This window comes from Solea solea, chromosome 21 (genome assembly GCF_958295425.1).
Source record: "Solea solea chromosome 21, fSolSol10.1, whole genome shotgun sequence".
Lineage (NCBI taxonomy): Eukaryota > Metazoa > Chordata > Actinopteri > Pleuronectiformes > Soleidae > Solea > Solea solea.
This window is the reverse complement of record NC_081154.1, coordinates 5,087,333-5,112,684: the sequence shown is the minus strand read 5'-3', so window position 1 is coordinate 5,112,684 and position 25,352 is coordinate 5,087,333. Positions and strand designations below refer to the sequence as shown.

At 39.2% G+C, this 25,352-nt stretch overlaps 3 protein-coding genes across 4 annotated transcripts; 1 reads left to right on the top strand and 2 right to left on the bottom strand.

Moving 5' to 3' along the window:
* The first annotated feature begins 565 nt into the window (after positions 1-565).
* On the top strand, positions 566-3,400 carry LOC131448883 (uncharacterized protein DDB_G0290685-like). The gene is made up of 4 exons (XM_058621671.1): positions 566-661; positions 1,102-1,167; positions 1,242-1,328; positions 1,460-3,400. Exons 1-4 carry the CDS (start codon positions 607-609, stop codon positions 3,112-3,114), a joined length of 1,863 nt encoding a protein of 620 aa, XP_058477654.1. The 5' UTR covers positions 566-606; the 3' UTR covers positions 3,115-3,400.
* Positions 3,401-3,684: 284 nt separating this feature from the next.
* On the bottom strand, positions 3,685-16,066 carry fdxr (ferredoxin reductase). Of its 2 annotated transcripts, none has more exons than XM_058621673.1 (12): positions 15,656-16,066; positions 14,155-14,261; positions 12,930-13,025; positions 11,211-11,333; positions 11,009-11,122; positions 10,753-10,854; positions 8,763-8,870; positions 8,404-8,488; positions 6,740-6,939; positions 6,475-6,646; positions 5,917-6,090; positions 3,685-5,019 (listed from the first exon to the last, which is right to left on the bottom strand). In XM_058621673.1, the coding sequence occupies exons 1-12, from the start codon at positions 15,693-15,695 to the stop codon at positions 4,889-4,891; spliced, it is 1,452 nt and encodes a 483-aa protein (XP_058477656.1). In that variant the 5' UTR covers positions 15,696-16,066; the 3' UTR covers positions 3,685-4,888. The 2 variants fall into 2 exon arrangements, with proteins under 2 accessions (XP_058477656.1, XP_058477655.1); XM_058621672.1 differs by having other exon boundaries at positions 15,629-16,065.
* Positions 16,067-17,058: 992 nt separating this feature from the next.
* LOC131448734 (uncharacterized) lies at positions 17,059-20,411 on the bottom strand. Its single transcript, XM_058621455.1, has 4 exons — positions 20,276-20,411; positions 18,404-18,769; positions 18,202-18,320; positions 17,059-17,205 (listed from the first exon to the last, which is right to left on the bottom strand). Exons 1-4 carry the CDS (start codon positions 20,349-20,351, stop codon positions 17,059-17,061), a joined length of 708 nt encoding a protein of 235 aa, XP_058477438.1. The 5' UTR covers positions 20,352-20,411.
* Positions 20,412-25,352: the final 4,941 nt, after the last annotated feature.

Below are 25,352 nucleotides of genomic sequence, written 5' to 3'. Positions count from 1 at the left end.
ATCAGACTCAATAACTGCAGATAGTGGTGTCACTGTGCAGCATTGCAGTACATCATTACTTCATATTTTACAACCCGATAATATACAGTATTATTCTATTGTTGTAATGAAACAGTTCAAATATTTGTACAAAAAAACTTTGTTATTCATATTTCTAGCAACTTTTGCTCAAGGACACACATAGAGACTAGCAGAGAGTTAAAAGACAACTCGCCCTACCACTGAGCCACCATGGCTCAATCCTAACTCCTCAATTTTAATACTTTTGCTTCTAAAACCTAAGTACATTTTATATCAGAGAATTACTTTTGATACTTAGGTACAGTAAATGTCGTATGCTGTAATTAAAGTAATAATTATAAAAAGTGACTATAACTTCCACCAAAGTCATTTTCTGGTAAAGATACTTGTACTTTTACTCAAGTATCGCTTTAAAGTACTTTAGACAAAACTGGTTATAGTGGGCCACGTAAAGTCGTTAGCTGTCGGCAGGTTCGTACGGGCTAATCAGCGCTGATTGACAACAGCCGTGTTATAGTCACCAATGAGATGTTTTAAAACCCCTCATGAGACACAGGTGGTGTCTTTCTGGTGAAGGCTGAAACAATGGCTGCTGTTGGGGCGTTGTTGGTTTGTGTGCTGACCGTCTGGATTTTTAAAGGTTTTTTTGTTTTTTTAAAATATTTCTCCTGTTTAGTTTTTCCCATTTGTAATCAATTGGTCTTGTATTTTAGGAGTAAGCAAATGTCTAAACCAATTTCCTCAGGTGTAAACCAGTGTGTGTATATGTGTATGTGTGTGTGTGTGTGTGTGTGTGTATATATATGTATATATATATATATATAGTTAATGTTGTTTATTGATCCAGATACAAATCATTACAGTTTAAAGTATGAAAATGATACATGTTGTGATTAAAATTGGTGTATCTACTGCCCTCTATGGTCAAGCACCAGCATTTGAATTTTGCCATTGGCTATTTCAGACCTTGCTGTTTTTAGCACTCTCTTGTCCAATCACGGCAAAATAAGTTATGAGTTTGCATGTTGTGGGTTCAATTTAGCTAAATGTGTGATTTAATGGCTCTTTTTCTGTCCACAGGCTCTTGTTTGCCAATTGGTGGAACAACTGAATTACATGGAAATGGCGTAAACATGAAAATGGAAGGTGAGTTTTTTTTTGTTTGTTTTTGCATTTTACTAGCACATTTTGATACTAACTTGTTTACATTTGAAATACAGAGCAGTTTACTAATGATATTGACATAAAGAAGGCCCTGGGACTCTTCCAGTCAATGGAGGCCATGTTGATGGATTCTGCTAAAGAAGGTTAGCAGGTTCTCACTTCAAGTTTTTGTGCAAAAGTCCCAAGGTAGTGAATTGCCATCAAACTTTAACACAAGATTTCTTTAGCTGGTTATGAATTGTAGATGAGTGTACTGTATTTGTATCTTTTTAAGTGCTACTGGAAACAAATGAAGTGGAAGTGTTGGTTGGCCGCCCGATAAAACACATGGCCCGCCTTGATGATGCAGAGGTGGGCAGCAATGAGACAGCCCTGTCCGACCAACAGGCTGGCGGCAACAAGAATGAGACGGCCCTGTCCGACTACCAGGCTGGCAGTGACAACCCCACCAACAAGACAGCCCTGTCCTGCCAACAGGCTGGCAGTGACAACCCGACCAATGTGACGGCCCTGTCCGACCAACAGGCTGGCGGCGACAACCCGACCAATGTGACGGCCCTGTCCGACCAACAGGCTGGCGGCGACAACCCGACCAATATGACGGCCCTGTCCGACCAACAGGCTGGCGGCGACAACCCGACCAATGTGACGGCCCTGTCCGACCAACATGCTGGCGGCGACAACAATGTGACGGCCCTGTCCGACCAACATGCTGGCGGCGACAACAATGTGACGGCCCTGTCCGACCAACAGGCTGGCGGCGACAACCCGACCAATGTGACGGCCCTGTCCGACCAACAGGCTGGCGGCGACAACCCGACCAATGTGACGGCCCTGTCCGACCAACAGGCTGGCGGCGACAACCCGACCAATGTGACGGCCCTGTCCGACCAACATGCTGGCGGCGACAACAATGTGACGGCCCTGTCCGACCAACAGGCTGGCGGCGACAAGAATGTGACGGCCCTGTCCGACCAACAGGCTGGCGGCGACAACCCGACCAATGTGACGGCCCTGTCCGACCAACATGCTGGCGGCGACAACAATGTGACGGCCCTGTCCGACCAACAGGCTGGCGGCGACAAGAATGTGACGGCCCTGTCCGACCAACAGGCTGGCGGCGACAAGAATGTGACGGCCCTGTCCGACCAACAGGCTGGCGGCGACAACAATGTGACGGCCCTGTCCGACCAACAGGCTGGCGGCGACAAGAATGTGACGGCCCTGTCCGACCAACAGGCTGGCGGCGACAAGAATGTGACGGCCCTGTCCGACCAACAGGCTGGCGGCGACAAGAATGTGACGGCCCTGTCCGACCAACAGGCTGGCGGCGACAAGAATGTGACGGCCCTGTCCGACCAACAGGCTGGCGGCGACAAGAATGTGACGGCCCTGTCCGACCAACAGGCTGGCGGCGACAAGAATGTGACGGCCCTGTCCGACCAACAGGCTGGCGGCGACAAGAATGTGACGGCCCTGTCCGACCAACAGGCTGGCGGCGACAAGAATGTGACGGCCCTGTCCGACCAACAGGCTGGCGGCGACAACAATGTGACGGCCCTGTCCGACCAGCAGGCTGGCGGCGACAACCCCACCAATGAGACGGCTCTGTCCGACCAGCAGGCTGGCGGCGACAAGAATGAGACGGCCCTGTCCGACCAGCATGCTGGCGGCCACAAGAATGAGACGGCCCTGTCCGACCAGCATGCTGGCGGCCACAAGAATGAGACGGCCCTGTCTGACCAGCAGGCTGGCGGCAACAACAGCACTTCCAGTGGTTGGCCCAAACAAAGTGTTAAGGAGGTTGTTGGAAAAGCTACACAGGAGATTGAAGATGATTCAGCAGCAGCGGTTGGAAAAAGTAGAGACACTTCAGATTTGGGAATCTTGGGAGTGACTCATCTGCATCCACATCAGAGTCATTCATGATCACCATACAACATGTATAACAAAGGGGGGTAGGTTTTAGGAACCATGCAAGAGTCCATTGGGCATCTAATGGCCCTTTTCTACTAACACTAGAGCACAATCAGTCAAGAAATGTGTTGACATGTTTCTACAGTTTATTGACGTTAGTTGATGCTGTCGTTTATATTCATGTGTAGAGTGAGCCAGTTCTGGAAAGTTTGGCACATTTCTAGTGGGAAAGGGGATAAGATGTATCTGCATGTACCAGTTTATCTGTCTCTGCTTTGAATAAAACTCTAAACTAGATTTGTATCTGTTTTTTGTTACTCCATGGCTTTCTTTAAATGTACAGGTTAAATGACAGATCTTGCAATCCTTTGAAAGAATTGCAACACACGTTTAATGCTGTTAAATTTCCCAAAAAAGAATCACTTTACTCTTTGGAAATCCCTTGGTCAACTTGGTTGTATGGCTGTAATCGAACAGTCATTCTGTTTTTCCTCTACATTTCATGCCTGTAAACTTTACAAAAGTCTTGGGCCACCATTTGGATTGGTTTTTAGCAATGCTCTGAAATGATCATACAGTGGGTATTTCTGTCACTTTATTTGAACCCAGAAAAATAGAACATGTAGTTTTGAAATAAAATGTTCAGGGGAAAAAACAGTTTTAAGGCAATGTGTGTGTACAAAAATCAAATTTGGGTTAGGATTACTGGGAACATTAGGTTTGATATGTTTTCTGTGTTTAGCCTTGTGATGGGCTGTCAACCTGTCTGGTTATTTGCATTTCAGCAGGAAGAGATTCCAAAACCCTGGGACCCTTAAAGAATGAGTTTTACATACTTTAATCTGTTCTTCACCTATGCTACATTTCCGGGGAGAGAGAAAAAAAAAAAAAAAAAAAAAAAATCCTCTTCCTATGCCAAATACAGGCATAGGAAGTAGTTTTCCCGTCTTGCCTTGCCTGAGCTGCATACCTCTTAAAATGAGTTCTCGGGAACAGTTCAGATGTGGTTGGACAAGAATTAATCTATTTTTGCCAGTGTTTTGCAATAACATGCACTTGTCATGGTTGGGTCCTCAAAAATTCTAAACATCTGTGCAACTTAAACTTCACACTTATTTTCTTAGAAAACAAACGGTAAATATTTAGATTACAGCAGTAGGTAGTTGTCCAAAATAGGAATACAATGATACATATTATATATATGATTGTATTGTGCAAAATGATATATATATATAGACATGATTTACACTTAAACATACAATAAAATCAAGTACATAGGTTCATTATTGGCATCCATTCAGGATTCCTCTTTGATTTTAGAGGAACAGGAAACATTCAGACTTAACTTTGGCCAGGGTCACACTGGACACATGAGTGGAGTGTATGTGTTGCTGCTGCTGCTGCTATGTTACAGTTTGCCTTTTGAAATTTAAATATAATAAACATTTCAAATGCACCTGTGTTCTTGACTAAATGCCAGGACTCCTCAGTGTGAAGTGCTGCAAATATCTTACAACAAAAGCCTAGTTGAACAACATGATTTGACTCGTTGAAGACGAACACAACACGAGAGTGCCTTTTATTTTAAAACTGGCACCGTTAAGTGTGGTGCATGTAGCTCGCAGCCAGAACAGGCAACAGCTCTGGGTATGGGACGAGTATAGGAAGTTGTGAAAAGCAGAATTTGCTGCTCGTGCATCCAGTGTGGCCAAGGCGTGACAACACAAAGACACATTCGATGTGCACCATATGTTCAAAGTCCATGTTGACTATTTTACGATGCCCTTTATGCTCGAGCCACCTGGAGCATTTCCTCCACACTCAGGAGTTTTTCTCTGGGTTTTCCCACAGCTTCACCTCTCCTCGTTTCCACGCTGTTGATCTTCTCCCAGTCGGAGAAAGTCACCGGTTTCACTCCTGTAAACGAGAGGATAAACTGTCAGAAATACTGCAGTGGTTTATTGATTTAAAATGATATTAATTCTCTATAAAATTCATAGCCAAATCTTTTGATAATCAATGAATTGGTTTTAGTTTTAAAACATAAAATTAAGTTCTGTGATCTGAGCTTTTCTTCTGCTCCAGTGACAATGTAAACATATTTGTTTTGAGGACAAAAGGAGACATTTGAGGGGCATCATCATTTTTGAGGCCTGGGAAACACAGACCAACATTTTTCCCTACTTTCTAAACCAACTGATTATTCAAAAAGATAGTGGATAGATTTATACATCATGAAAATAACTAGGGATGGGACGATGACACTTTTTTGTGACTTATACCGATATCACAAACTCGAGTATCCGACACCGATATTAGTCCGATACAGTCATTTTTAGACAATTTATAAACTACGAAGCTAACAACACATTTATGCTTACATAATTCTGTCCAACTCTGTGACAATATTGTTCTCACAAAAAGAAGAAATAAACAGCCCAAACATGACTCATTCTTATGTACATTTTTACAGCCTGTGCATAGTGAAGCATGTGATATATATAGAATTTCTGGTGATTTTGACCAGTATGGGGCCGATACCGAGTCCCATCCCTAAAAATAACCATAATTTGCAACACTTAAATATTTCCGAATTTGACGTCTGCTGACAAATTTAAAAGTAACGTAACTCCGGACATTTTCCTTTGTCCTGGTGGGCTGCCTGTGAGAACACAAGTGTCCTCAAATGTCATTTTACAGACTACAGACTAAATGTTTAAATGAGTCAATAAAAAGAAAAGTCTGAAGACCCAATTTGGCACCCGTTTCCCAGATTTCTTGTCTGATCACAGCTGAGCTGCAGCGCTGGAGTACCTCTCTCTTCCAGCAGAGCACAGATGCTTTGGGACCCGGGCCTCGTAGCAGACACATCCAGCGTCCCTGAGTCCATGTCCTCCACCAGGGACCGTGCGGTGTCAAAACTGTTGTTCATTGTGGTGGCGATCACTCCAGTCGGGCCAGTTTTCAGCCAGCCACTGCAATATAGACCTAGAAAGCAAGAGAATGCGACTGTTCAAGAGTTGACCTGCGATGTATACTTGATTATATTATGTATGTACATAATATGTATATGTATATATGTGTATATATATATATATATATATATACATATATATGTATGTATATATGTATATATATACTGTATATACATATATGTGTACATATATATATATATATATATATATATACACACACACACACATATATACCTTAAAGCTACAGTGAGTAACTTTTGGTAGATTTGTTGATATTATTCTGTGAAGTGGATATTTGACAATGATTTGAATCCGAAATATTTACATTTAAAAGTCACACACAGACTCAATTCAAGGCATTTTCACACACATGCTGTATATTCAATGTGGTCAGTACCTGTAGTTTGTTGAACGCGGCCCATGGTGTTGGGAACGATGGCTTTGTGGGAGTCAAATGGCACCGATGAGTCGATGGGAATGCTCTTGTAGCCGATGCTGCTGATGACCAGGCCGCAGCTCACATCCTCCACCTCTCCAGTGAGCACGGCGCGGGCTCCGTCGCCCGAACCCTGCTCGCACAGAGGTCACTCATCTTAAACCAAGCTTTAAGTACCGAGCAGACAAACACAGGTGCAAAAAAAAACAATCCTGTTTTTTTTTACCTCCAACCTATTGACCGCCAGTCGGATCCCTGCAGTTCTCCCGCCCTCTGTGTCCGCGAGGACTTCGACGGGACTCCGGAAAAATCGGAAGCCCCAGGTGCGGGACGCCTTGCGTCTTCTCTCCTGCTCTTTCTCACCGGGGACGTCCACAGCCGTCTTCAACAACAGCTCTGTCAGACGCTTCCTGGGCCTTGGCACATCTGACACAGAAGTGACACGTGCTCAAAACAAACTTGTGTTGACTTAGAGATTTGATCCGATACTGGATCATATATTTGAAAACGTAAAAAAAGCAACATTCAATATGATCTTTAAGCCACAAACATTTTTTTTTTAATTGGCTGCTTTGTTGAAAAAGTCTTATCGAGCCATCCCTGGTTTTAATGTCTGACTGATTATAGTTCATGTATTTTCACATAACATGCGATAATACGATGATTTCTCGCTAATCTTTGTTTTGTTTTATGCTAAAGAATATTTAGCAGATAAGATTTATTCAAATATAAACAGACTAGAGCATTTTGACAGTCCAACATCACTAATCTAGAGCTGATTAGAAACCAACCACTAAATGAATCTGCACCTACTTATTTTTCAATATATTTTACTAAAATGGTTTATTTACTCTGCTATAAGTGGATATTTTTGGTTTGTGTGGTCAAAACACGACAATGAAGAACATCTCTTTAAGGTTTGGTGACATTCCATCACAGATGAATCAGTAATAAATAGAAGTAAACATGAAAATGTATATGTTACCGAAATTGCCCTCTTTGGTGGCTTTTCAAAACCTATTTCTCAAAATATCTAACTTCTCGCTAAAGTAAAACAAGACACACACCCCCACACACCAAACCACCAGTTTCACTTCCTGCAGCTCAAGGCTCTTAAAATAATTAGCCCTGAATGTTGGCTCACACTGTGAGCCTCAACATCAATCAGCTCAATGCCGTTTCTTCAGGAAGGACACCAAACAAGAGCTGAGAGACACGTCGTCATCAGGACGAGGACAAAGCAGAAACAAAGTGTCAAACCAGTGGAAACTTCTCTGAAAAACAAAGAAGTTTCCATTGACTTCTTTGTTTACTGTATAATGTATGAGCTGTGGCTCTGAACAGGACATGTTCCAACCACACACACGTTTCATATCTTAGTGACGACAGACATGACAGATAATGACATTATGCATCCCCTAACCCCTTACCTTATCTCTAATCTAAACTTAATTTTAAGCCTGACTCTGAAACCAGGTCTAAACCCTGAAAAAGCCCTTTCAAAGTCACCCAAAGATAGGGTTGTACATTTTTTGGTCTTCACAAAGACATAAATACAAGTAAAGACACACTCACACGCACACACACTTCAATCTTCCTTTCTTGTAACACTGTCTCTATATTAGTCAGGCATGTATTTCGTGTGAAAACTAACATTCAGCACACACAGGCTTTTTCCTCATGTTCTCAATGCTTGCGTGGTTAAAAGAACAAATGAAACTAATGTTGTGTTGCACATACAGGAAAATGTATGTACACCAACTCAAAAACATTCAAGGTCTATGGGCTTTAGTCTTCAAACTGACAGAGAGAACACATCAGGCCAATGAGGCAGTGACAATGTTCCAAAGAGCAATTTATGTTCAGATAAATAAATGTAGGTTAAAGCACCTTTAATAGCCTCTGACAGACCCTCAAAGTCTGCCGCCACCATCTCAGGTTTGGTGCCCGGCAGGTTCACCATCTCTCTGAGCTCCTGTAGAAGAGAAGAGCAAAGAAACAACAACAAACATAGTAAAGTAAAACCCCAGATGCATGTTTTGTCAGTCGTAACGAGAAACCAGAAGTGACAAATTAATAAAAAGTGGACGCATTTGGCTAAATGGTACAATACTAGTATAATAGAAATAAAGTATTGCTAGAATTAAATCAATCACATGCACCCAAAGTAACTGTAAAATGGTTTTTTACCAAAACGTCACCATTGATGGAATATAAACCGCACACACTGTCTTCTATGACAGACACACCTTGATCGTGCAAGCGATCTGTGTTGGACCTCTTCTGCCAATTATCAATACCCTGCGGACCTGGCTCTCCGCCAGAGCCTCCAAAGTTGGCTGAGTGATGTCAGTCTTCTGCAAAAAACAAGGACAAGACAGTTATAGGTGACAGCCTCTTCAACAACAATGTGTTCCTGGGAGAAAACAATTTCTGGGAGATTCTGGGAGGGGATTTTCTCAGATAAAAGATTGCACTTCATGGCGTGTGACGTTTTTCCAAAGGTTCATAAAGTTTAGACATTTAACCGTTAGAACACGGAACACTTTTTTCCCCCCCGATTACTAGGTTTACACATACAGTATATACAGAGGCGATAAGATCCAAACACACCTGAGCAAAAAGGACTCAAAATGTTTACAATCGTATTGAATTTGTGACATTTGGAAATGCGTCACAGTTCAAAGTTCACTTGGCTCGTGTTTACGGACAAAAAGAAAAGAAAAACACTCTAGTTTTGTGACTTCTGCACAATTATCACTACTTTATATCACTCAACAAAATAAGACGGTGGAAAAAACCCCACATTTTTTAAAGCCTGAATATGTGAACACATATAAGGAGTTGTGTATTATTCCCACGGCAAATAACCATGGGTGTGAGAGGGTGCCTTCATATGGCTTTTTTGTGAAGGTGCTGGTGGCGTGACCAGAGAGCAGCGAGCTGCTGGCGTGGGAAATGCTGAACTTTATCAGACCTAAAAAGCCCCAGTAACCCACTCAAAAATGTCTCACTTTGAAGAGAAGAAAAATTAGGGTCTGCAGTGGACGACTGAAAGTGGGGAGGAAGCTGACAACAGACATGTGCTCAAAATCACAAGACTCCACCTACTACCTGCTAACATCAGTCAGCCACACCCCCCTAAGTTATAAATCCCACCCTTCATAAACCTTTGACCTCTCTTTTCCCGCCAAACAATCTGAGGAACAAAGAGCATGCTCCAGTGAGTTAATACGGACCCTTTTACATGTTTATATTGTTTGATATTATTTGATTGTTTTATATTTAAGGCCTATATATATATATATAATGCCGTATAGACTGAATAGATCAGATGTGGATCAGAGGCGATTGCTCTGTGACAGCAAGGGAAGCTCTGTTTCCTCTAAAATGTATGTAAAATAAACGGTTAAATATGTGCAGTTTTATTGACATTGCAGTGATAAACGGCTGTTCACAATAAGCCGTTTTTTCATTCATTACCGTAGCAGCTACGAAGATTAAAACGTTTTCTCACAGAGAATCAAGGAAAGAGAGTGTGAGTGAGGGTGTGCTCGCTCTCTGTGTCCCACTATTTCATGCACTTTGTCTGAGGATATTTCACACTTGTTCGGTAATGTCACCTTTGTTGTTTCCTCTCATCATGTGATAATTCTCCGCCACTTTGACATTCAACACTAAACGTAAATCCAAATAGGTTCAATGTTTATCTTTATAAAATTACAACAGACGGCTGGACAGTTAAGTATATGGATGTGCATGGGAAAACGCTCCTGCAATGTCTTGGCCTGGGAACAGTTTTTAAACACTTTAGGCTGCTGTTGAACATTTAAATATACTTTAAAACACTTTAAATATATCACGTTTAATCTATTTATGTATTTATTTGTATATAGTGTGATTAGCACAATATAGCAGACTTGCACTTTGGATTAGATGCTAAACTTCATTTCATTGTGCAAGTTCTGCACTTTTTAATGATAATACAGTTGAATTTAATCTCTTGATTTTGCATTGCTGAACTTATTCTAAAAATCAAAACTTAAAATGTACATTTTTATCTACTTTTAATTGTGTGTCATGGTTGGTCAGGCTCATGTGTTAGTGTTTTTTTTGTATTTTATTATTCTATTCTGTAAATTTGTTATGTCTTAACCTTTGTGCTATATATATATATATGAACATTCAAATTTATACATTTTTTTTAGCCTAAAATTAAACCATTTTTGTGTTTCTCACCTTTAAAATGTCAAGGGGCGATAACAGGACACGTGCTACGTCAAGGGCCACGTTACCTTGTCCCAGAATAACTGCAGTTTCACAGCTGAGATCCGGACTCAGCTGTAAGAACAAAAACAACAAAGTTGGAGAGAATCTGATACCACAAGCACGAAGTTGGCAAACCAGTAAAACAATGTGAATGAATGATCTTTTTTGTTGTTTTTGTTACGATAAGGCAACATCCACATGAAACCAAAATGAACTGTAACTCCACCTCTCGACAGCGTGGCAATCCGTTGTACCATCCGACGAAATCTTTGGCGGAGTACACACCCGGCAAATCCTCTCCTGGCACTCCCATACTTCTGTTTCCTTCTGCACCATAACTCTGTCATGAAAAACAAAAACAAACACAAACAATGCATAAGGATGCGCTGAAATAAATTCATTTTAATGGTAATTTGTCAGATTCTTACCAGTATGACTGCGTGGTAGGCTCGCCGCAGCTCTTCAATACTCACGTCCTTCCCCACGTTCACGTTACCATAGAAACGACAGCGTGCATGATTGGCCGTCTGTGTGAATGTGTTGATGACATTCTAAGGAGAGGACAACATCAGGTTGTTGTTGTTGTTGTTAAAGCTGCGGTGCGGAACTTTTGGTGATAGTTCCACCAAGTGCAAATACTCGTGATAATATCGTATCGTGGCGTCTAAGCATATATGACAGTGTGAAGGAAACCTGTGGATTAAGATACTGGCATCAGATTGTTATTCGAATATTATTGAAACACAACTAAATGTAAGAATTTGACCATATGTATTTTCACTATTTTAAATATGAAACTATTTCTTCATGTTTCATATTTCCTAGTGTTTATACAGCATGTTTTCCAATATTACCTATATTTTTCACTTACTATGTCCACTGCTAGGGCCACACGGTTGGTGTAGTGGTTAGCACTCTTGCCTTTGCAGCAAGAAGACCCGATTTCAAACTGCCCGGTTAGAACAGGGTCTTTTCTAGAACATGGGTTTAATGTATCCTTAATCTTACACACTGGACTTTTAAATGTGTGAACTGGTGACAATTAAAAAAAAACAAATTCCCCCAAAAAGCAGTTTCTGTTTGCACACTGCACAGTGTACTCAAACAGGTCTCACTGAAATGCTGATGCTGAGTGAAAGTTAAAGAAATGAAAGACACCTTCATATAGGCGTGATTGAGTCGTTAAAATTTGATTTACTTGACTGTGTGGGAGAGAATGGAAATGTGGGGATTTTCCGAAGCTCATTGCCTCATATTATCCCTCATTCAAAAGAGTTCTGACATCCCATTCTTGTGTTGACAAACTTGATTTTATCTATTCCAAATAACTTTCTTGTCTGCTTGTCAGACCATTAAGTAACAAGTTGTTTTCCATAACTGGAGCCAGGAAAGTGTTTTCGTGCAGTGACGTTAAAGAGCTGAGAGTTAATATCTGCTTTATTAAAGTGCCCTTACTTTGTTCTAAAGTGAAATACAAAACCCGAGCTGAGAATCTAACAAGTTGAGATAATTGCTAGATACCAATCTACAGTAGTTTTCACCGTTAGAGGTTTAGAGAAACCCAATAAATTGAGATACTGGCACTGATAACAATGGTGCCAACTTGATTTTCATTTGCATGCAACAAAATTGTGTTTCTGTTTTGGTTTGGTGTTTACTTCTGTTGCAACACCCAGTAACACAGCTCCTGGCATTTAAAGTGAAAGTTAAACAATTAAATAAATAAAGCCGCAGTTGCTGAGAGAAGGTGAGAGAATAATGCTGTTGCTTCTCCGTGTCAGTTTAGACTGTTTACATAATGTTCACACTGCAGCCTGCCCAACACTAATGCACACCCTGTTTAAACTGAAGGTGACTAAACTGGAACTCCTGCTTAGCACAAAAGCTACTGCATTGCCATTTCTGAAGTAGACATTGTTTCTCCTCTGGTTTTATTGCACTTCCTCTTGATTTGAGATGATCTAAAAGTCCAATCCGTGAAGTAACTGGCTTTTCTGTGATTTGATTCCAATCAAGATACACAGTTATTATCGAGATTGACTATTGCACTTCTACAATTAACAGCAAAAAATGTTTGAAAGCCCTGAAAAAAAATCCAGCAGTAGGCCACGATCAGTTCTGTAATGCATCTTAACAAGAGTATAGACCTTGACTTCAGGATGATCAGGAGCTACTCCGAACCTGACCAGGCCAAAGGGCACGGGCAGGCGCTCGTAAATGTCCACCTCAATATCTTGACGAGCCTGAAAGGAAAAAAAAAAGACACAATTTAAGTATTTATCCTTCTACAATGAGAAAAATGACTCATAGAGCAAAAATACAAACTAACGTGTATTGGTTCCTGCTATCCTGTCATCAAAAAATGACCACTAGGGTGCATTTTGGATTAAAGTTTATGGGAAACCTCTTACTTAATCATGTCTCAATCCCTAGTTTCAGGTCTTGTACAATAGAACATTAAGTCAATTTTGAAAGTGATGATCTGAAGGACGGCACATGAGTATATGCCAGGCTTCAGGTGACGTCTGTGAACGTCAACCTGGCTTTGGTTAAATTGCGAATTTCAAGGTCAGACAGCAGTTCAGATTCTGTTGGGTGATGTCACAAATGTTTGCCCCCCCTTATGCTGACATTAAAAAACGCCATGGAGTGAGATAATGTTCTTCAAATATACTGAAGGAAGGGTGATATGAGAAATCACAGAGAGCATCTCTACTTGCTCAGCAAACACTGTTTTTTCAGTTGGAGCCGAGTGGGGGGGGGGGAGTTATTTGTTTTGCTGTGTGTACTAATATTTTGACTTGCATTATTGTTTTATTATCTATGACATACATACAAAACCCCAAACACACAGCCACAGAGTCAGACTGCAGAACATTAACTGCGCTTAAAAAGCTGAAATAACACTAACTCTGGCTTTAAAAAGACAACGTTTAAGACGACTACTTTACAAAATGCATATAAGGGAATCAAAATGATTTTCTTGAGCGTCACAATGTGGTCTGCAGGTTGCTTCCTGTTGTACTTGTAGCATGTGAGGTCATAAATATGCATCTATTTATAAATGCACCCACCGAACAAGGTTCAGTCATTAAGGGTGGGTTTATTTAGTGGACAGAAGTCTGTTTGAAAAGGATTGTTAATTGAAGTAGAAGCTATTTACACTTGATTATTTGTTTAAAGTTGTGCCACTGGGCTAAAAGAGGCGTTTAATCCCTGCCTGGTTATTTCATCCATTCACAGTTTCAGACTTTCCCAAAAAATGCATTGTGCCACGTTGTGTAAGAGTACCATTATATAACAGACGTCACCAAGATCACACGCTCTTAACGCCTGCATTGTCAACCTTTATCCAAACAGGACATACCTTACCTTGACTAAATGCTGTGCAGTGTAAAAACCTCCTGGTCCACTTCCGACTACACACACCCTCGGGCTGTAGGAGGAAGGAGTAGTAGCCACTCCACGCCTGACTACACCTGCAGAATAAACGCATGGTAAAATGGATTCCTCTGAGACATGATTCCTTTGAGAGGTTCATGAGAAGTTTGGCCTTGAATACCAACATTTGTAAGCCAACTTCTCATGGCCACTGTGGCTTATTTTATGTTGAATGAAAGTCTACCCGACTAAAGCAGCAGTCAAACACAACATTACATCACTGGACATCTGTGTCCTGTACTGAAAGAACTCAATCTCAACTATTAATAATTAGGACTAAACAATCACAATGAATTAGCAATTATATAGCTAATTCTTCTAAATTTGAACCTTTCAATCTAAATCTAAATCTTATACTTTATTAATCCCCTTAGGGAAATTACTTCTCTGCATTTGACCCAATCTACTACATAATTTATTTTGAACTAATACACTAATAATTAGTTAGGCTAATTCATCATTTGATGGTGATGTGTGTTTATTCTCCATGACATTTCAAGTATAATTAACAGTTAATATTGAACTGAGCCTTGAGTTGAAAAAATTAAATTGCAGATCAATTTGCAATTTCAATACCTGGAAGAAAACTTGACATTAGATATTTTATCTGAAATGATTCAGCCCCAGCATAAATGGCATTTAACCCAGCTTTAATTACTCTCCACTTGAGTGTCAAACATTAAAAGTGTTTTAACATAATATATACATATATATGTACACAGTGGGGCTACAAAATAATTCACACATTTACCCCAATTGAGATATCAACATGTGCAACATACATAGTGCAAAAGATACATATTGCAAATAGATTTGTTTACCAAAAACTTAGCATACAAGTAGATAATAGTTTTTTTATTATTAGTATTATTGTTCTTTTTTTAATTCATCATTATGTCCCCCACACATCACCCACAAACCCCAACTAATTCAATGGGCAGAGAAATTAGATTACTTAGGTTTGAATTATGTTTACATTCACTATAAATTAAATTAAACTTCAGCATAGGCTTCTCACTGTCCTCTCAGGCTCTGTCTTAGCTGTCAACCCAAATTCTACACATATAAACACTGTATTTTCAAGTATTTGTTGATGTATCGCAATTCACATCGCCATCGCAATACTCAACAAAGATCGTTGGTTATCTTGAGCCCAATGTAATATTAAAGCTACTTGGAACATTTGACATATCCCGAATTACACAGTGACGTCTACTGTTGAGGTATATATCATAATCTGTAAGCTTCCGTCTTGCTTTGCCAAAAAAGAAGCGAAAACATATAGAATTGACTTAATTTTGAATGGGGTTTGGCGCATTAAAAAAAAAACCCCAGCTCTGAATTCAAAAGGCTGCACAATCCAAAGTATTACATACAACGAGGTAAAGATGTAGCAGATGCTCACCAGCATTGAGTGGACATGTCCACGTACATAATTTCACCTTGGAGAACAGCAGTTTATAACCACTCATCTTCTTTCCTTTGCGAGACAGGACAAAGCTGCTTTGAAACACGGAAAAATGAAATCCACTGTATTGTTTGTCGTGTTGTTTGGTGAGCAGCTGCGTCTTGTGTCTCTGCTTTGACCGGTGAAAGTCAGTGAGACTGACAAGAGAGCAAACAAGCCAAGGTAAAACAAACTTTTGGCCTTTTGTGGGTACTTTTCCGCAGCTGTGTGCTCTCTAACAGCTAGCTAATGCTACTGCTAACACCGTTCTACTTTTACTCGCTTCAAAACGCGTTTCGTGATATTTATAATTATAGAAGTATATGAAAAAATGTCAACAAATGTACAGTCAATCAAACTCCATAGATTCTTCTCAAGACTGTAGCTTGTGCCACATCCAAAAAATCCGTGGAACAACCAGGTGTTAAGCACTTTGGTTCCACACATTTTTTTATACTAATAATTGATGATTCCAATTTAAAACTAGTACGCTAACTCAACAAAGCTACGCAAGTACGTTTATTTGTCACAACAAGGTGCATTTTTGCTCATAAAAGGCGTTTGTAAATGTGTCGTACGTCAATACTTTCTGCCTGAATGACACAGTACAAACCAAGACGAGGATTGGAGACATACATATACATTTATTTGTGGAAACTTATCTGCCCAGGTTTGTTTTGCTACCTTTAGTTTTGTTATTCAAATATGTTTGTCACATTGTATTTGCAAAAGGAAGGAAGTAAGGAATGAACGAAGACATTACAGAATCGGAGTCAACTACTGCCTATTTAATGCAGATTTAAACTTTCTAATATCTTCATAAAAGACAACAACAAACTGATTAAAAGGGAAAGTAGGAAACAATAATAACACTGTGATAAACTCCAGAAGTACCTGGGGACACAAATAAGTGTTTAATTAAACTTTGAAAATGTCACATGATTTAAAAACACCTTAATTTATAAAATGCTTTCACATTATGTTGAAAAAGGAAGAAAGAAATTGTCAGTGAAACAAAGTCAGAAACAGAACTGAGTGATAACTGTCATTATTTCCTGTTTTTCTTAAGACTGACTTCTGAGGTAATCAATATGGGCATCTACTACAAACACAACTGAGGGTAAAGAAAGGGTTTAGATTGAATACAAATCAAAGGTCAAACAAAATGAACAAACCGCTTGCGTTGCAAACAAAAACATTCACATACATCAGCCAGGATGTGGTAGCTCAATGACTTTTTCTGCAAACAAAACACATTTAACTTCAAAAGGAAATGAAAATCAGAGCAAAAAAAACACGAGGCACCTTATCATGGTTAACAAGTTGCAGAATCAAAAGTTTCAAAAATGCTGTATACTGTATATTTTTTTTACAGAAAAAAAAGAAAATCACAGAATGCCCCTGAAGTCCAGAGCATTCGTAGATGTGACCATATAGGGGCTGCACTCCTGTGTCCTGTGCTGAGGGCAAACGTGCGGAGGGCTTCTGGGTCTGAGTAGTTTTTCAGCTCTGGCAGGTCTGAAGTTCTTCTTAAACTGTGGTAAAAAAAAAACACACAGAAAACACATTAATTGGACAAACTGTCTTCTCTCTTGCATGTTAATTAATTTATTTCAGTCACAGGTATTCACAAATAATGCAGGTGCATTTGTGTTGACACATTTCAAACACACATTCTTATAAATTAAAAAGGATATAGACTGAAAAGGTGTACAGTAGGCTACAAGGTGATAATAGTTTGCGATTTTTCATTAGTTTTAGTTTTTATTTTGTTGTTTTCGCACTTGTTTTTAAAAATGACTGTTTTAATTCGTTTTTAGAGTGGGTTTGGTAGTTTTTATTTTTTGTAAATGCTTAATTTCTGTTTAGTTACTTCACCCCACGGAGTGGGAGTGAACTATTGTTTTTGGTGGCTCTGTGTGTCGGCATGTTTGTTTGTGTTTCCGCACTTACACTTGCCAATATGACCAACAGAGGCCGCCAGAGGCTTATTGCATGAATGGGATGAAGTCTGCCATCCCTGATTGCCTTGTTTTTTATTAGTTTTAGTGTTTAGTTTTTTGCAATATGCAGAGTATTTGCCAAGTACAAGATTCAAAAAGGTTTTGTATAAGTATTGTGTCTCAAATACAACCTTGCAAAATTGCCAGCAGAGAAAAAATAAATACACTTCATATGAACCTAAAAAGGTTTATGTATGAAATAAATGTACAAATGAAAATTAAGCACATTTTCGCTACAATTTTAGTTCAATTCAGTTTTCAGTAAATGCTAGTTTTTATTTATACAAAAAATAGTGATGTTCATTGTTTCAATTCCTCTGTGCAGCTGTTTCACAGATCCACAGAAAAAAGATTCTGTATTGTATTTGGCAGGAGATAAGTTTTTATTTTTAAGTGCATAGGTCCACCAAGTCCTAAAAAGTTTGATGTCTGTAAGTTCAGAAATAATGAATGACTTGGTTGATTGTAAGTGGAGTTGTTTATTGTTGTTAAGTTATGTTTGTTAGAGCAGATGTGGGTCACTCTTACCGCTCTGCATTGCAGAACCAGTGCTACAATGATGAAGAGCAGGATGCCAGTGAATGCTGCTGAGAAAATCAAGGTCAGATCCCAGATCTGGTCCCTGCAGTGAAGATGAGGATCGTGCTCTGTGGAAAAACGATTACCAAAGACAGAAGGTAAATTGCTTTTTTACATCAACATGCAACATCTTTTTTTTAATTCCACTCACCTGTGATAATGATCACGGTGCCATTGCTTGGCTGGTTTTCCAGTCTGCCAGTCTGCGATACGAAGTGAGTCCAGGAGCAGTAGTAGAAGTCGGTGTCACTGAGCTCCAGCAGAGACAGATTCAGCGTGAACCCAGTACCTGCCTCCATCTGCTGCTCTGGAGTCACGTGAATTCGGCCTGTAAATTCTGTAGCCGGGGTGGTTTTGACGACTTGTCCATCGTGCAAGGATAGGTACACGATGCTCTTATCGCCGTGGAAACGCCCGTACAGGTAGAGACCGTCCGGGTCGGACAGCGACGTGGAGCACGAGATCTCAACCGATGAGTTCACTCTCATGAAAGAGAGGGACGAGGGGCTTTGAGAGACTGTGTGGAGAGACAGAGTGTTAGTGAACATCGTAACACTTAACATTACAGTAAATAAAAACATGGTGATACTACATAATACAACTGAGATAATAGTTCTATAATAATACCTGGAACACACACAAACTTAATCCTAACCCTTAAACCAAGTCTTAACCCTTAAAAGGTCCTTTTTAAAGTGGTGACAGAGCGTGAATACCAGCCAAAATGTCCTCACTCCCTTTGGTTTATAAGGTCTTTTGGTCCTCACAAAGATACACGTACAAGAACACACACACAGCACATGCAACTACCCAACTTTCCATACATATACACACGCACTCACACACACTCATGCATACACTCTCACACTTGCCACCAACTTGAGGAGATGCTATACTGTGTATGTGTGTATGTATATATGTATATATATATATATATATATAGATATATATACATATATGTATATGTGTGTGTGTATGTATATATGTATATATATATATAGATATATATACACATATATATACATATATGTGTATATACACATATATATGTATATATACATATATATGTGTATGTATATATATATATATATATATATATATATATATATATATATATATATATATATATATATATATATATATATATATATGCGTGGGTATGTGTGCATTAATGCAGGTATAAAGTTTACCAGCTGCAGTATACTCTTTAATTAGTTGAATTGGTTGTTTACGTTGTTTTATTTAGTTTTTTCCCTTTACTGTTGATGAGTATCTACCATTAGTGTAATGTGTAGTGCTTGTGCATCAAAATCAAACAAAATCAGACAACCTTTGAATTACATAGACATACTTATGTCTCCCACACATTCCCCCTTCATATTGCCATACTATTACATGCAGTGTTTACTACAGGAATTAGAAAGTTTTACTGTAATATTTCTTCCATATTACTGTACTTTAACGTAAAGTGTTTCCTATTTGGTAAGAGAAACTTTTACAGTCACAGATTACACGAGAAATTCAAACTGCCGTGTTAAAAGTTTCTGTTGTTGGTGTCAAGAAAAGTACAAGTAGTGAAGGCAAGAGCAGTTTTGGAGTACCTTAACCTAAGTATTAGGATGTTAAGCTTCTTTCAAATGCATGCATGTTGTATGCAACGTTTTAAAGGGCAAATCTACTTGTTTTACCAATGTTGGATATAATTTATGTTTTAAAATAATAATGAAGTCAGTGGAGTCGACCCAATGTTTGACCCTCAGCAATAAATGTATATATAAAGCAGCTAAAACTACAGTTGTGACATCATTTATTGTTGTATTTGAAAAAAATAAATTAAATTTACGAGTCTTTTCTTCTCTCTAATGATTTCTGAGACACTGCACTGCAGAGGATAAGACAAAGACAGACAACAACAAGGGCATGCAAGCAAACAGGAAAAGCCTTTTCTCAGCTTTTATAGGTCCTCAATGCAAAACTTATCCGTTCTGTTTCTTTCTTTTTCCTCTCACTTGCACCCACTCACCTGTCCAATTGTAGAGCATCACCTCAGCAGGCATGCAGAGAAATCCCAACACCCAACTCCACCAGTGGACTTTCATCCTGCAAGATGAGCTGCAGGCAAGATGAACACAGACTGACTGACAAGGATGTGACACTGACTCTGGTTAGTGGTGATCAACGTGTGTGTGTGTGTGTGTGTGAATGTGTGAATTCTTCAAAGAAGAAGGAAGTGCTTGTTTCTGCTTGTTAAGCATTCTGTTTGAAGTTATGTTACATTATTAACCGGCGTCATGTTCACCTGTACACTTTGACAAAGCACCATACACCATACCAACAGCCGTCATCAATCACTGTATGTTATGGTTTTCAGATTCAGACAACTTTATAGTTGATACACAATCATCATCAGTTCACACTTGCACAATGCAAACATACAGACATTTAGTTTAGTAAAAAATGTTTGCAAATTTGACTGTCCAAGGTGTACCCCCTGCCTATCTCCCTGTCAGCAGTCATTTTTAAAATTTTACTTTAACCTAAGTATGTTTTGTTTTGTATTTTTTTTTTGTTTATTTATTATTTATTATATTTATATTTTTTGCCTGTGGTTAAGACCCTGTGTGCAAAGACTTCATGGTCGCAAGTTAAACTCCACCCCTGGCAGGTTGTACTCAATTCCCTTGTAAGTCGCTTTGGATAAAAGTGTCTGCTAAATGACATGTAATGTGATGTAATGTAGTACTTTGCAAATGAAGGCCCCTGAGTGAGTGACATTTGTGACCTTTGATCCATTTTGACTGATAACTTATGTGTTGACAAATTTTATTTTTGTCAGCACTTTAATTTGTAAAGGTTTGCCTTTAATCCAAAACAATGTATGTGAGATGTGTGTCCTTTTTACACAACACAAGAAAGAACCTTATTTAAAAAAACTTTTTTTTAACTAAGTAACTTAGTTCAGTACTCTTACTGCCTCTGCTCAGGGCCAAAATAACCCAGTGGCCTGAGGGTAGAAGCTTTATGAGCTTTATCTCAGATGCCAACTTTGCATCTTTAGGTGTGTGGGGGGGATATTTAAGTGACTCAAATAACGAAACACTTTACAGCTCGTTAATAAGTGCCAATAAGAAGATAGCAGTTCTATCAGTCTGTTTTCCATGACTTCAGAGGACATTACATTGACTTGAATTCATTTTATGGAGAGACTTAATCTAAACTTAATCATACCTAAGATAAGATAAAACAATCATTTATTCATCCCATATGGGGAAATTGGCAATACATATACAGTCTTGTATAAAGTACGTAAAAGGGATACTTGAGTACAAGTACAAGAATCTTCCCAGAAAATGACTTTGGTAGAAGTTGAAGTCACTTATTTTAATAATATGACTTAATATGACGTAAAAGTCTTAAAGTATATGACATTTACTGTACTTAAGTATTAAAAAGTAATTTTCTGATGTAAAATGTACTTAAGTTTTAGAAGTAAAAGTATTAGGGTTAGGGTGTAAAGCAGCTCATCAAGACTAGAAAAGCTCTATATAAATACAGACCATAATACCAACTCTTCTTCTTCTGATTTTATTTGGTAGTTACGTGAAACAAAGATAGTTAGAGGAAATGTTGCTAGAAATATAAATAACAAATTACAGATACGTGAAACTCTTTAGCTCAAACCATCATTGTGATTTTAAAAATGAGTGCAGGGCAAAAGAGAAACGACACCATCCATGTTTATATTGTTTATTTATTTGGCTACCAGGAAGTTGTTGTTTTTTTCAGATAAATGACAATTATTAACAGAACATTATTTGTTACAAAACAAGGAGATTAGCATTTATCCAGTATTTATCATGTTTTCCCACATGGTTGTTTATTATGACAACACAACACCAGCATCTTGCTACAAAACGTGGGGAGATAAAAAATAAATGAACGATCTGTACACTGATTAATCTACGCAAGTTGTGCTTAGGGAGCACTTTTCAAAGGGGCTGAAGAGGAGAGTTTAAAAACAGAATTGAAAACAAGTTTTTAAAAGAAATTAAAAGATTCAATTATGGTTAAAATAGGTAAAAGGATATAAGAATAAAACAAATACATCTTAAAAAGGCAAACATGACATCCAAGATATTTAAAAAAAATACTTTAATGTATATAAAAGTGTGAGTTTTAAAAGTTTAGGAAAGGAGCTCAGATTGTTAAAAAATGGTTGGAAAATGTTTGCGGTCTAGATTTAAACACTGCAAACAGCATTTCTGAAATCAAAGTAAAGACGTTTTACTTAAAGAAGAAGAATCTGTGTAAAATTACTGAAAACATATACATTACATACAACAGAAAAACCTTTAAAGTGACATTTCAGAATTAGTTAGACATTACATTAGTAAGCTCATTCTTGTCCTTTGATGGAACTGAAGATCTTCTTTTTTTTTTTTTGCCCCGGTAAACGACCAAAGCGGCAACACCAACAACAACAACGAGGACGAAAACGACACCCAGCGTGATGTAAACCTGTGTTGGTTGGCCTGCACCTATCAAGAGAAAACATACGGTACATGTTATTTGTTTATTAGGATCCCCATTAGCTAGAGTGCCCTAGAGCCTTCTGCAAACTGTAACCACTACACCAACTGTGTGGCCCTTTGCCGTACATATTATACATAATAACCTGAAATAAATGTGGATTGAATGGGGTCAGATTTACGTGTGAAAAAATTGTCATTTCCACCCAGAAAAAGCATCTGCCTCTAGTCTGTCTAGAAGAATTTGCTGAATCAGTGTCCATGGACAATGAGAATTGTCTGCCAGTGTGCACTGAAAAGACTCAGGAAGGCACCTGTCAAATTATCTGTTATTGAAGTAATTTTTTTAATTTGTAATTTTACTTTTACTTTGTTTTTTTTGGTGAATGACGATGAGGACAGGTGAATAACAAGGACAGGTGAATGACGAAAGGACAGGTGAATGACGACGAGGACAGGTGAATAAGAGAAAACTAAACAACAACAATTGGGAATAGCTGACTCACCATTCTCAAATAATAATGCACACATTCACTTGTTCACTCACCTGTACTCGGGAGGACTGACTGTGGGTCTGGATACGCTTTGACTATGACAGATAATGACTCCGGGAAGCCACAGTTTGTCTGTACTATGATGGTACAAATATCGTCTTTTGTGACAGCGGGGATAGTCCACAACACATGGGTCTGATGATCCTGTTCATTGGCAACGAGCTGAACGTGACATGTTATGTTGCTGCTGGTGCTCATCCAGGTGAGATGAGCACCATGAACTTCACAGTATTTTATTTTTTGGTCATGTACAGTACAGCTCAGCTGCGCAGACTCTCCGTTTACTACTTCCACTGTTTTGTCACACTCCAGCCACAAATCTGAATGAGATTAAAAGCAAGTTTTAAACTTCATGTATTTGCAGTAGCCTGTATGTTTACTTGTGGTGATAGCAACATCGAACATACCTTTATCTGAAGATGCACTGCTTTGTGGGCAGCGGGCGGCAGCGCAGAGCAGGGCCAAACATATCCACGGGAAGTACATCGCTGAAGCTCCACTGTGTTTAGGACCTGGAAGAAAAAAAACTTAAAGAATCAGGAAAGAGGCACGAAGGTAACAGAGTAATAGTGTTTTGTGGTATTTTTGTTTTAGTTTTTCATGGCGCTGCAGTAAATTCTGTGCTGCACTTTTGTCTTCAGTGTTACTACTTGGAGCTGCATGGTGCAGGAACAGTAGCAACTGTTTTTTTTTTGCCTTTATTGGACAGTGTGAAAAGAGAGGGGGAAGACCTGCAGCAAAGGACCACAGGTGGAATCCGACCTGGGTCACTGCAGACGGCCCTTAGCCCTGTGGTGTGCCAGCTCGGATAGTTCATGGATCTGTACTTTACTTTCTTATTTATATTTCTAGCAACTTTTACTTTTCTCATTACTCGTTACTTCCAAATCAAATCAGAAGAAGAGTCAGTAAGAGTTGTTTTCTAGTCTTGGTGACCACAGCTTTGTCACACATATTTCATAGTTAAGTGTCTGGCCTAAGAACACGTATAGAAAAGCAGAGGCGGAAGTTGAACCTTCTATTTGAAGAGCAACTCAACTCAATTCTAACGCCTCACTTTTACTTCTAAAACATTACTTTTGATAACTGAGTATAGTTAATGTTGTGTACTTTTAAGACTCCATTATGTAAGAATTGGTGACATCTCATTGTGTTATGCCATCATGGAGGCAGGAATGAAAATAAAAAAGTGAAGGTAACTAAAGTCACAGTGAAGATCAATGTCATCTCCACATTCTCCACATTCTTTAGGGCCTTATCTTACTTTCAAATCAACACAGTATTGGTTCCCGTTTGCAAAACATCAACACATGCTTTCGGTTAAACAATTTCTGTGGGTCTGCAGCGACTGTGTCAGTGGCGTGCACAGACATTCGGACGGGCAGGGGCGAAAATTAAAAGGGCACCTACTCGCCCCGATAGGACAGGCGTCACTAACACACTTAAGGCACAGGCATGTCCGAAGTGCAAACTGGGGTCAAAGACAGCCCGACCCTGGGCACTGAATTTCCATTGGACCTCTATATGGACCTTCACACATTATTGTTGAATTCATTTCTATCACCAAGGCGGGCATTTTCTGTACAGCACTTAATATAATTTCCTCTAATGACACCCTTTGTGACTCTGTCATGTAGGGGAACTCCATAACAGCACCGTTTTTGATTGGAAGGGCACTGGGTCCCTTTTCGCCACCAGAAAAGCACTCCTTAGAAAATAATATGAATGCAATGGTTCCTCCAGATGAGTTTCATAGGTGTGGCCAGGTGGCCAGGTTCAAGCACGAGGCATCAGTGGGAAGAGAAAAAAACAGACAGAGCCAGACTCAAAGATGTGGGGCCATCTGCACTACAACAGTTGTATCAAGTTCTAAGTTTAGACAAGACAGCTCTGAATCAGTTATGTTGATTGTACTACAGTGTCATTTATACAAGCAGCAGCTGCAGAGATTGTTGATAAAACAAATGATACTGCAAACAGAAGGAGCCACTGATCTCACATGACATCCCAGAGCTTC

What these genes read in the sequence shown, in the direction of transcription:
- LOC131448883 (XM_058621671.1), top strand. Translation starts at nt 607, where the DNA reads ATGGCTGCTGTTGGGGCGTTGTTGGTTTGTGTGCTGACCGTCTGGATT. An exon ending in GACCGTCTGGATTTTTAAAG is followed by an intron (nt 662 to 1,101) that starts GTTTTTTTGTTT and finishes TTCTGTCCACAG; the next exon opens with GCTCTTGTTTGCCAATTGGT. An exon ending in GATGGATTCTGCTAAAGAAG is followed by an intron (nt 1,329 to 1,459) that starts GTTAGCAGGTTC and finishes TATCTTTTTAAG; the next exon opens with TGCTACTGGAAACAAATGAA.
- fdxr (XM_058621672.1), bottom strand. Translation starts at nt 15,695, where the DNA reads ATGAGTGGTTATAAACTGCTGTTCTCCAAGGTGAAATTATGTACGTGG. An exon ending in CTGATCATCCTGAAGTCAAG is followed by an intron (nt 11,334 to 12,929) that starts GTCTATACTCTT and finishes TCCTCTCCTTAG; the next exon opens with AATGTCATCAACACATTCAC. An exon ending in TCTGTCAGAGGCTATTAAAG is followed by an intron (nt 6,940 to 8,403) that starts GTGCTTTAACCT and finishes CTTCTGTGTCAG; the next exon opens with ATGTGCCAAGGCCCAGGAAG.
- LOC131448734 (XM_058621455.1), bottom strand. Translation starts at nt 20,351, where the DNA reads ATGAAAGTCCACTGGTGGAGTTGGGTGTTGGGATTTCTCTGCATGCCT. An exon ending in GATGCTCTACAATTGGACAG is followed by an intron (nt 18,770 to 20,275) that starts GTGAGTGGGTGC and finishes CTCTCCACACAG; the next exon opens with TCTCTCAAAGCCCCTCGTCC. An exon ending in CACCGTGATCATTATCACAG is followed by an intron (nt 18,321 to 18,403) that starts GTGAGTGGAATT and finishes GTTTTTCCACAG; the next exon opens with AGCACGATCCTCATCTTCAC.